Source organism: Tetrao urogallus (genome assembly GCF_951394365.1).
Source record: "Tetrao urogallus genome assembly, chromosome: 4".
Lineage (NCBI taxonomy): Eukaryota > Metazoa > Chordata > Aves > Galliformes > Phasianidae > Tetrao > Tetrao urogallus.
Window position 1 is genome coordinate 15,853,244 of NC_136817.1, and position 12,713 is coordinate 15,865,956.

General features: G+C 38.0%; 1 protein-coding gene across 3 annotated transcripts in view; it reads right to left on the bottom strand.

Moving 5' to 3' along the window:
* SNCA (synuclein alpha) overlaps positions 1-12,713 on the bottom strand; it is a gene marked incomplete at both ends in the record, with an annotated part of 65,729 nt that overhangs the window by 40,864 nt on the left and 12,152 nt on the right. For 2 of the 3 annotated variants that reach the window (XM_079535041.1, XM_079535039.1), the window contains one exon: positions 10,757-10,902. In XM_079535041.1, coding sequence (XP_079391167.1) covers positions 10,757-10,902 — 146 coding nt within the window. The remainder of the gene's footprint in view (positions 1-10,756; positions 10,903-12,713) is intronic. The other variant, XM_079535040.1, reaches the window with a different exon arrangement.

The following is a 12,713-nucleotide window of genomic DNA, read 5'->3' on the forward strand; positions in this document are numbered from 1 at the left end:
TGCAAAAGAACTGAGACTTAACAACCTTTTATCATAAATGCATAGATGGTGTGTAGGAGGTGTAAAGCAGCATTACTAAATCTGTCAACTTTCCTGTGAATTATGAGCACATCACCCCTTACAAAAATAGGCTGAAGGAATCATTGTGCTGATGACCATGAATAGCAAGCTCACCACACTTGTTTAGACAGCAAGTCAGCTGTATTTGAATATAATCCCTCCTTCAAAGCTACTAAAATAGTTTTTATTATAAAACAGAAAGAATTACACAATTTATTTGAAATACTTGTTTGGAAAAAATTGTTCTCATATTTGAAATCTGTATTTTAAACTCAAAGCCAGCAAGATGAACTAACTGGCACAAAACTTCTAACAGCAGTTTCCAATTCCTGCCTGCTTGTCATGCAGCCCTGTGCTACAGTCTGCCAAAACATTCAGCAGCTCCTCCTCTTTCTCTTAATAAAAATATATTCTCATAATGGGGCTGAGCACAGCCTGCTTCCATCTATCACCAAACACAGAGAATGCACTTCAGATATACTTTTTAAGAACTCTGTGAGGATCAGAACGATATATCTTTCTTCAATCTGAGTATTAGCATGAAACACTTTTATTTACATTAACTTTCCAGTGACTTCTCTCTCAACCAGTTCAAATGCTGCTCTCTAGACAGAAAACAAATTCAGCCTTAAGCTCTGTTTGATCTCTGATCTTTCTCTGCAAAAAGATTTACACAGTATGCCTACCTGAACTCTGACAGCTACACCTGGAGGAACTTGGAGGATATCCATGTTTGTAGCATGCACAACATTATGACCCAATGATTAAACTTGATACAATCAGGAATCTGTAAAGCAGCAGTTGTTCACAACACAAAGTATTACTGAAGTCAGATCAGGGTTAAACAAGCATCTTCAAACCTAATTTTTACATGACTAAGACACACTGAGTGCTAGCTAGCAAATTGAAATGTTTGATGCCCCAGTACAATGTTATTTTTAACTGGTTTCTCTACACCTTATCACTTATCAACTGCAGAGAGATGCATATTTGAAAAGGCTATGACTCCTAGACACTGAAGATCTTGACTCAAGTCAACACTCCAAAACCCAATCAAGCTTAGGGGTTTTTGTCTGTTCTAGTGACTACGTAGATGCATACTTGCTTAGAATTAAACTATGTAGTTCAGTACCTTCGCAGTATCAGCTGTGCTTAAATCACATGCTTAATTATAAACATGAGAGAAACAGTCAGGTTAAAAGAAATCAGAGGCCAGTTCTGAGTACTGCAACTGCTAATGACTTTTTAGAACTCCCAGACTCTTCCCTACATGCTCACACAAAGGTAAAACAAACTCCAAATTTTAACATCGAGTCCAACTGTTCCAGTTGTTCAGATGCAAAATAACTTGAGAGTATTTTGCATCTTCACCTATTACAGGCTGCTCCTCTTTCTACTTGAGGATGATTTATTGAGCAAGGCAAAAGAAGTTCTTTACTAGCTGAGCATGAGTTGACAAAACAAACAAACAGCTCTGAAAGCAAAAAGCTTGGAGGACAATCAATAACGCATCCTAGACACCATATTATAGACACCATAATATCTCAGCCTGCTTCACTCTTGCAAAAACCAGTGTTTCTAGAGGACAACTTCAGCAGCTTACACCTCCACTTTCCACATGGAATATTTTGCATTAGGCCACTGGCAAAGAAAGGTCTGAAATCCACCTTTTCTGACGTATTTCTGAGATGTTTGATGTAGCTTTCTCCAGTAACAAGTTTTAGTCAGTAGATAAATCATGGAAGCTTTAAAAGCAAACATTTTGAGACAAGTACTTTAAAACTGAAAACAAATACTTTGAGACAGGTACTTCAAACTGCTATCAGTGATCCTTACACAGGCCACATCACTTCCTTCAAGGGACAGATTTAACACAGCTGAAAGCAAATGAGAGCCACATGTAAATGCTAGTTTACTATAGAGAAGCTAGGTCAGCATGTCCTCCTTTCTCCTTAGTAATATGCTAGTGGCTTTGCAGAAATCTCATACATCCGCTGTATATCAGCTTTCATCTAGTAACACGAACTCTGCATCATCAGTTTCATCAGTGATCAAAGTGGCCATCAAAAACATATATCATACATCACTGATATTTGCTCATTACCTCTTGTCCTCAAACTCTTTCTGCTGTAATAACTACAGTACTACAAGTAGGTATTCCTCACAAAAGCATGGTGATTTGTTTCCTCTTTTCCCTCTGTTACTCTTTTAGTTTGTTTAGCTCTTAAGATGACATAGGGCTAGTATTCTGAAAGTACAGATTGAGTTCTCCCTCTCCACAGAGAAGTATTTCCTCTACATTTTAGTCCTTATTTTTTTAGTTTATACTACTCTAATCACCACAGCAATCCAGGGCCTCAGTTTGCTGCTTATAATCATAGAGCACCCCACTGAAGCATTCAAAGAATACAGTGACAGACAGAACATGTTGCAGTCCTTTGCCAAAATATCATTTCAGCACCTGCCATAAACTTACACTGGTAGCTAAAAAAAAAAAAAAAAAAATAATAATATACACATCACCAGCAATGTTTGGATTTTACTGTATTAGGAAACAGCCTCAGCTATCTTCACCACACCTGAGAAGATAATGCCTTCCAAATAAAAACAGAATGCATCTCATTTACTCTCCCCGCTTTCTGAGAGTAAGCCAATTAGGCTGAAACATACGTTGGTCAAGAGAGGAAAGGAACATCAAAACATGGCAAAAGGAGACTATTATAACCTAGTAATGTTTGCAAGCTCATCAAGCCTGTACCTCAAGCTGCACAAAAGCACTACTACTAAATGTGCATAATTACCATGGGCTACAAAGAGCCATTTCCCATCTGAAACATCAGAATTACCATGCAACAGTGAGCAAGCAAGAACAAGAATAGTTGGCATGAGTATCACCCCCAAGTGAATTTAAACACATTTCTCTAAGTAAACAGCACCTTCCTGAACATTTAACATGGATTTGAGAACTATTTAAAACTGGAAAAAAATACACTGCTATGAACAGCACATAAAATCCCACAGATGGCTGCATAGGAAAGACTAGAACACCATGAAACAGAATGGGTGCCAGATGAGTCTGAGAGACTTGCACAGCTCTATATGCACACAGCAGCCTGGAACATGCTATGGGGGCACGTCAGGTTAGTCAGGAAGCAAACTAAAGATGGAGGATTTTGGAGGTAGATGAAAGACTGGAGTAAATACCATGAGGAGGAAAGCAGCACAGGCTTGCAAACAAATAAACTCTCACATAAAATGCAAAGTCACTCTCCTGAGAAAACAACGAGAAAGGTCTTCTGCATCCCCTTTCAAAGGTAATGAAAATTTGTCATTACAAAACGATTTATGAAAAGCACATGTACAACTCCTATTGCAGTATACATTTATCCTTTTGAGACCAAGGGACATTGGCATATACAGATTAAGGATGAGGTACTTTATTTCTAAAGGTTCAAAGCTGAATCTGCAGTTAGGCAATTGCTTGGTATGACAGATCAATATCAAGCCACCCAACAGCTTCACAACCTAACTCTTTTGCAGGTAGTTAGGAATTATGGTCAGCAGTAGTGAAGGCAGCAAGTAAAGAATGCCAGCCTGCACTAAAATGTTATCCCACAGCAAGAAATCAGAAGAAAGCAAGAGGCCTTTACATTTAACTGATAGTTGTTTCTGAATTCATGAAGAGCAGTGAAGTCCAGGACATCTAGATAAAACCACACGAGTTATCTCTCCCTGTGCCTCAAACAACTCAAGTTCTATTTCAGTTGTAGATGTCAATACATGGAAAGGCTACATCACTGAACACAACCTTCCTCCAAACACTGCAGTTTTCCCCTGAGAGGAAAAACACTGACAATGTGCCATACAACAGGAAATGTATTTTCTCTGCTAACTAGAGAGGCCAAGCAGAGGTCACAATTCAAAACTTCCCCAGCACCTCCACACTCTGATCAAACACCAAAACTTTATTACTTCTAACTAGAGTCATGCATATTTCAGCACTTATTTTTCCTAAATTTTTATATTTTCCAGTGCAAATTTCTCTAGATACCTCAAAAGTATTTTAAATACTGTTGTCCCAAACTGACATGGAATTGAACTCCTTGTGCCTGGAAGTTGCTGCCAGCATTCATACATGATCACAATCAGGTTCACAATTCTTGACTTTCATACCTCTGAACTGCCTCCATGATTCCTGAGCTTTCCTACTCCAAGAATAGATATCCAGTGTTATGAAAGGGAGATATGACAGTGTACACAAAATCCAAAACCTTAATGTTGTCTAGCTATAGGTGCCTTACATTTTAGAATAAATAAAAGTTTCCTGTATTAATTTGCTTCAAAAACATGGATTAGCTTCTCACAAGTATTTTGTTATTCAATAAGCTACTGGTAACCTTGAGATTAGAAGAGTTCAAACCCCTGTAAGAAAGGACCAGACCAAAAAAAAAAAAAAAAAAAAAATCAATCTAGCTCTCCTGTAGTCAAACAGACAGTTTACTGAGAACTCCCCCTCCTTACTATATGAATTCGAAGGAAAAGCTAACAAATGCTTTTACTTAATAGGAGCCTCTTGTGGTTTGACTAATGAACAATATAGAGCCCCTATTGGGGATTAATCTCTCCCCTCATTCTTCTACTCTTGATCCATCTAACTGAATTAAAAAGGAAACAACACTAAGTCCTGATAAATACCCTTTCTGCTTTGCAGCAGATATTTATACCTTATTCACAGATAAAGAAATGAAGTGGAAAGGGGAAGAGTAACCTTATCTCAAAGTACATGCCCTTCATTAGGGACAATTTAAATAGAAATGTAAAACAAGTACCATCTGATAGATGCCCAGTTTTACCTACATGAGCAGACCCACTTATCTAATGCATCTATCACACTTAGTCTTCCCCAAAGAACACTATCTGGTGGTCATTCTATCACAAATAAAAGCTTTCTGAAAGCACAGATTACTGCTACTATTGCTACCACAGACAAAGCTTAAGTGTCAACATTAAAACCACAGCTGGGCCCACGCTTAACAGCCAAAAATCGCCTTCTCTGCAATTCAAAGACAGAATGGACACTGCTTGCTACACTGAACTACAGTTCAGACCCTCTGGCTACTTGGCAACCTCAGTAGGGATCTAGATTACATACTTGTAATCATAAGCTTGCTCGTTCTCAACTTTGACCTTAGATTAGAGCCACAAAAGGCAAGAATTAATGTAGAGAAGTGGTCCAAAGAAAGCAATCAGACACTGCTGCACCTGCTCAGACTACTTGGACTGCAGCACCTACAGAAAAGCACCAGCTCCATAAGTTAATAAGAATCATAGAATCATAGAATCACCAAGGTTGGAAAAGACCTAAGAGATCATCCAGTCCAACCGTTCACCTATGCCCAATAGCTCCCACTAAACCATGTCCCTCAGCACAACATCCAGCCTTTCCTTGAACACCCCCAGGCTCGGTGACTCCACCACCTCCCTTGGCAGTCCATTCCAGTGCCTGACCACCCTTTCTGAAAAGTAATACTTCCTAATGTCCAGCCTGAATCTCCCCTGCCGTAGCTTGAAGCCATTCCCTCTGGTCCTATCACTAATGACACGAGAAGTTAAGGCGGAAGTTACTTCTGCATTTAACATTGAAGTCTTATTTTAAAGTTCTTAATTCATAAAGTCACCCTTCCTCATAAAAAGCTCTAGAAAAAAGGAATACACCTGCTTATTGTATCAAGACAATAACAGTTAATATCTTATGTATCTTACACTAACTGCCCTGCTTTTTCTTGGGGTCAGCTAGCTAATAGCACAACATGTAATGGGAAGGTGGAAAAACTCACTAATCCCTTTCCGAAGGATGAAATAGTATATTTATATTCAGCAATTTCTCCTTGGAATTTTTGAGCTCACCTGCAGACTGGAAAGATGTGGAACAGTGATTCTGTGTGAATAGTGTGAAATGTAAGTACACAGTATGAAAAAATGCGCAACACATTAAGATAAAAATAGAGAAAGTTACAGTAAAAATGAGGAAGCACCTGTTTGAATTTGTCCATGTTACTTCAGTGAAATACTCAAGTCAGTTCTAAGCTTTTGGATCTTTCAGCATAAGAAAATACATAAAAAAAACCTCTAAGTTTATCTCTAAATTTTTAAACTGCAAAATCTAAGTGGAAAAAAAGCTGAAAAGAAAATCTTTTAAACTAAAGGTGGCAATCAACACTTCTTTGAGGAATACTTAGGAATTCTTACATAGTAATTTTCACATTAAATGAAATTAAGAAGGTCTTAATTATTGAAAAAATGCCTAATGCCCAAATTAAACATCATCCTACTTTACGCTCAATACTTGGTAAATAAACCAGTAAGCTATGTTATCAGCTACATAATTACCAATTTATACATTAACTTCTCTATTATCTGCTACAATAATTTTGTTTTCACAAGTGTTATTCAGAATGCAATGTTATATTAAGAGGCATACTGGAAATAAAAGAGATTTAGCACTTAAAGATACTGAGCATAATCTTAAGGATGATGCTTGGTACCATGGACCTTATTAAGATCTTCAACACAAAATTTAACTAAATCTTCGCAATGTTCACCAAATATTTTGAGGTTTGAACTTGACTGTTAGTTTTGCTGGCATTTCCCAGCTAGAGTAGTATAAATACTATTATTCATCGCAGAAGTCAGAAAACTAAAACATATCTGCTCCTGCAATGCTAGAGGACCAAAAACCAAGAGACAGCATGAATATAGATTTTTCAACATTTAATTACATGATGGAAAGTGAAGCAACAACACCAGAGCAGCAAAGTCCTAGGCTACAGCAAGAGAGGACTAGCTCAAATGCAACAGCAGTGGGCAAAGAAACAAACAAAAGAAGCTGCTTACCTTCAGAAGATCCCAGACATACAGGGATCTCTAGACAGATACCCTCACCTCCACCACCAACCCTTAAAAGAGATCTAGGAAGGGGGGGATCCTGGCTTCACCCCTCATGCTCACTCAGGTACACTGCATGCACCTGAGCTCCCTTGGATTGGCCCTGCTTTCCCACCAGGTGCTCAATCACTGCTTCAGGCCATGACTTAGCATTTCCACTACAAATTACCTACTTGGAAGAAACAAACTTGATAATTTTTATTTTGTTCTAAAGCAATATTATAGAACAAATAATCATTGGTTGTTATACCTTCATATTACCTATACACACACACACACTGAGCTAAAATTGCAATACTCAAAGTATTTCATAGCTTTCTTAACTTAAAAAGAACACGTTCATTTGTACAGTAAACATAATTATTAATCTGACCTTTTTTTTCACACCTTTTACACAATTATTTTAGAAGCACACTGCCACTATACACAGACCTAAGGACATGCAGGCACAGTATAAATATAACACACATCTTATGTCAGTATACCCTAGTATCTCTTTTTGTTGTCTTTTCTTAGCAGAAAGAAGGCAGCATAAAGACACTGTTCTCTTATGCTTCCAGGACAAGTCACAATAATGACAAATAACAAGTATTAATGGTAGTAGACTTTAAAATTAGTCTTCAATTTATAACTAGTTTATAAGGAGTTATCAATTTTTAATAGGTTCCGTGCAACATACTAATATACACTACAAATAATTCTAACAGATCCACGTTGGCAAGACATGAAAACTTTTGAATTCTAGATCATATTACAAATTCTTTGTCATTTACTGAAATGCTACTCAGTGCATTAGACCTTTTAACAGTAATACAAATCTAGTAACTGAAACCATCTTTGCTGCATTAAGTAGTGAGGTTCTGCCAGCATGTATGACCTCTGGGACAATTCTCTGACCAGCACTATCAAGACAACCATGTCACTCACTGTCACAGCAGTCACACTGACTGGTGTAGCCTCAGCTGGATGCCTGTGCCTGCTCTTCATGCTTTAGAGGCTCTATCTTGTAACTTGCACTGCCCACGCAAGTGATGTCTTGCACACAGGATGGCTTACATTGAAGAGGATCTTGAAGTTCACCTATTCCAGCCCCCTTGACATGGGCATGATTGCCAATCACCAGATCAGGCTGCACAGGATTCCATCCAACCTGGCCTTCTGTGCCTCCTGAGATGGGGCATCAACCGGTTCAGACAACCTTTTCCAGCACCTCACCATCCTCTGAGTAAAACATGTCTAACCTAAATCTCCCCTCTTCTAGTTTAAAACCATTCTCCCTTGTCCTATCGCTATCAGAGAGTGTAAAAACCTCAGTCCTGCTTGTAAGCTCCCTTCAAGTACCGGAAGGCCATAATAATGTCTCCCCAGAGCCTTCTCTTCTCCAAGTTAAACAAGCCCAATTTCCTTAGTCTTTCTTCATAGGAGAGCTCTTGGATCATTGCAGCCCTCCTACGGACCCACTCCTACAGTGACATGTTGCATGCTTTAGGACAATCCCAAATAGATGTCTACCAGAAAACACATCTGCTAGAGGCACTGTCTAGCCACACTCAAGTTCAAGGAACGCATTAGTTAGTTGTGGTCTATTACACCCAGTTTAAAGTAGCCTGAGGCTAACACAACCTTAGGAAAGGCTGTTATAGAAAAAGATATACAGAGTTACATTGAGATTTAAACTGTATGACTCCCTTGGCCTTTCCCTTATTTCTGGAGTTCTCCTGCTTCCAAGGCTGGATACAGATGCTGACACTAAATTGCCCCATGTGAATGGGCAGTATTTCTGAATGCCTATGTTCAAACATCACTGGAAAAACCAAGGCATATCCAATATCCTAACTGCACATGAATGCAAAATATACTAGGCTTTAAAATAACTTGACCTGATCAGATTTAGATGACATTTGTGAAATGGTTATTCAATTCCTGCAAGTCCAATAAGGCACAAGATGCAGTAGAGCCTGTGAGGAGCTGTAGATACTGATCAGCTAGCTGAACAGCTATGTGTGTAGCTGACTGAGAAACTCAGTCTAAAAATACCAGTATCAAGAATCAAATGAATGCTTTTTTGTATCTCAAGAACAAAGCACCAGTTCAGAATAACAGAGCTATTTATGGGGCTATGAAATAACACGCATCACAATGTGGATGCTCTTTAATTTCACAGATGTGATTTTATTACATTACAGCCATCATAACTCACATGTATTATAATGTACAGGACAGAACTAAATCAAAGTCCATAGAGATTTGCATCATGTTTTATAATTATAAAGCACTATAAGCTTACATTAAGATGAAAAACATTAGTTATGGTCAATATTAATAGGCAGCTGCATATTAAAGCAACAATGATATTTATGGCATCAATTAAAGGGTTCAAAGAACTACCAGCAAAAAAGATATCCTCAGTGCTAAAGTACCAAAGAGCCAGTGATAAGCATTACCAGAAACTAAGCGCGTACACTACCGTGGTCAGTCCATACTCCTTTGTCCCCCTGGCAAGTTCATTAAGTACTTAAATTTGTAAACCTTGAAAATAGCTTTTATGAAGAACCATTGGCACATCAAAAGCAACATTTTCTTTATATTTGAGCAAAAACGTACTAAAAAGCCCCCCTGGGAAACCTCCTTTGAAAAAGAACAAAACCACTAGTGAGATGTTTTCCAGACCAATCTATCACAGAGGAGTGAATGCCTACCACAGTCTAATACCACTTTCTTATCCTGATTTAAGCAGCAATAATCTTTGTAAGAGACAGAAATACACTATAATAATACATGAGAATAAAGAAGAGCATTTAAGGACTCAATTTTAACAGCACCTCTGGACACTAAATGGAAAAAAAAATACACAATGGAGCTTCAGTTTAAAAATCAATATGAAACCCATATTTCTGCGAAAATACTAGTATTCTTCAGAACTCTATTTTGTCATTATCAACACAAATGCTCATGCACAAAGTAGTATGAAAGGAAAAGTTTGGGGTTTTTCTGGGTCATTTTCATCTCCAACCAATACTAAACGCATTTTAGAAAGCATCATTTCTATCAGCTGCCTAGGGTCACTTTCTGTCTAGCTTAAGTGGAAGAGTATGACTTCAGTACATTAGCAAAAAAAAAAAAAAAAAACACAAACAACACAGTAAATCTTGAGACTGCGCAAATACGTAATGTTCACCTCTGTACTGAAATAGAAAAACCTACAGGTTTCTTTCCCCCCCAAATACAACGAGCTAGAGCAAATTTAATTTCAGAAGTTCAATATCATTCAGAAAAATTCACAAGTTCATGCCACTGTATTCATAGAAGGCAGGGACCGTCCAGCTGGAGTTTGACTTTTAATGTATCTAACCAGTCAGTGGGTTGGTACATGATCCTCTCTGCTTTTTATCTGCAGACAATACCAACTGTGGCATTAAACTTTAGATTCACCTGTTTTATCTTTCAGCTCTAGAGGCTTCCTTTTCAGTCCCAAGTTAGTTGGAGAAAAAAACATTATCTTCCCATTCAATATAATGGCAGTCCTACAGCTATTGGCCACAACTAGAAACTACTAAGTTTACTTCAGTTCTCAAATACTGCAGGTTGTCAAAATGCAAGCTATCAACATCACCATTTTTCTGTTATTCATTTGTTTAGCCCAACCCTCATGCTACCAACTGAGGCAAAATGAATCACTCAATCAGCCCGAATTTAGAAGTGCCACCCATCCTTTACTTCCTCACCCAGAAAAAAGCATAAACAAACCAACCTGTTTAGCCAGCTGATCCTTCTTCACCAAGCCAGTGGCTGCAGCAATATTCCCTGCTCCTTCCACTGTCTTCTGGGCCACTGCCGTCACCCCTGTCACCACAGCTCCCCCAACATTGGATACCTGCTCTTTGGTCTTCTCAGCCACTAAGGATAAACAGAAAATGGAAAAACATCACAGATTTTGGAACTGGAGGCTACTGAGCTTTTCAGAGTCATGTTTATCACTGGCAGCCCAATGTCATGAAAGGGCCTCAAGTGGATTTTCAGTAGTGAAGATTACTTCAGTTAATCTGATCACAGTGGAGCAGGAAAGGTAAAAGCAAGCCTCATCTGTGGCCCTTATTACACCCAACACACAGTGTAATACCTAATTAGTGCACTCCATACAGCACATTTTGGAAATGCATTCAAATTATTTCAAACACCCTGCTGCATGTTACTTGGCATGGAAGACTCTTATTTTAAATCTTAGACTCAAAAGCTTTTGATTACTTCTCTTTTTTAAAATACATGATTAATAATCAAAGCTACTACTGCTTGACCAGAGCATTTCTAATACAGCATTTTACCTGATTTGCTGAGATTTCTGCCTCACTGCTGATCCTTCCATCCGTAACATACAAACTACAAAAAGATTGAATGCCAAAAATGCCTAAGCAAACTGGATTAGTAACTAATTTCAAAGCCTTCGGGAAACAAACTCATTTAGCCTACATATACATCAGCGGCCAACATTCTACCTTTCAGAGTATTACTGGATTCTTTCTGCTCATTCATTCCCAAGGGCTCTTTTCCCTTGCAGCAACTTGCATTCCAGTGAAACCCCTCTAAGAGTAAAGAGATGAGGTGAACTCATGCCTTCAAGTCACAGGATCAGATATTCAGGAAAAAGAGCACTTAAGAAAACAAGGGAATAGTCTTCAAGAATATCCAGCACATAGCTTCGTTACTCTAACTAATTCTGTATTTTCTCCAATCAAAATTCCATCTGATCCATAAAATGCATTCATAACTCTTGCCGCATTCCTTATGAGCACAGGCTTGATATACAGGCTAACCTTTCAGAAATTTTTTGAAGTATATACGAAGAAATGATTTTTTTGCAGATAAACTCGAATTCTTTAACAGCTTACAAAAAAATCAGCTTTATATAGCAGAGGGGATGCTGCATAGATTGCCATGATTGATATTAAGTAATGGCAAAGTCTATAAAGGTAGTAAAATCTCATACCAAGTACAATGTTTAAAGACCTGAACAATAGATATCTACTGACAAGGCAAATGATTTAATGCTTATTCTAACCAGCTTTGTGCGAGAAAAAAATATACACAATTAAAACAGTGAAGATTTCAAGGCATCCAAAGCTGCTGACAAACTCCTAACCTGTTATTTTTCATAATAGCTTAACACTTGGTACAAAACCAGTAAGCTGGTTCTTTAGAAAAATACTGTCATTCAGAAACTAGAGCCACTGACATAAATGAAACTAACTATACACATAGCACAGATTTGTAAGCGTGCTAGTAGGAAAGGTTCTTTTTTCAGTTTCTAAAGAACACAAACACTATCAACATTCCTATTACCAGAACGATTCTGTAAATAAGCTCTAACTTCATAAGCCTTCAGCTATGTAACTCTAGTGACATGTGGAAAACAACAAAATAGGCTTCCATTATTACGTATTTTTTTTTGCTTACACTAAGTAGTAACAAGGGACAAGCATTAAGTGCATATTAATTTATTCTGAATGCAGTGGTCCTACCAACTAACAAAATTAATCTGAACACCAGGTTGTTAAATGACTTTAAGCTGTTAAGTCTTTAACAAATTGATATCTGCTTTGCATCACAGTGCTGAGAGAGTAAATTGGTTTCTGTAGAGCTCTACTGTGCTGTGGCCTGATTACTTGTGACCACCTGTGGAATAAGGAATCCTGGAATGAGATACAATAGCC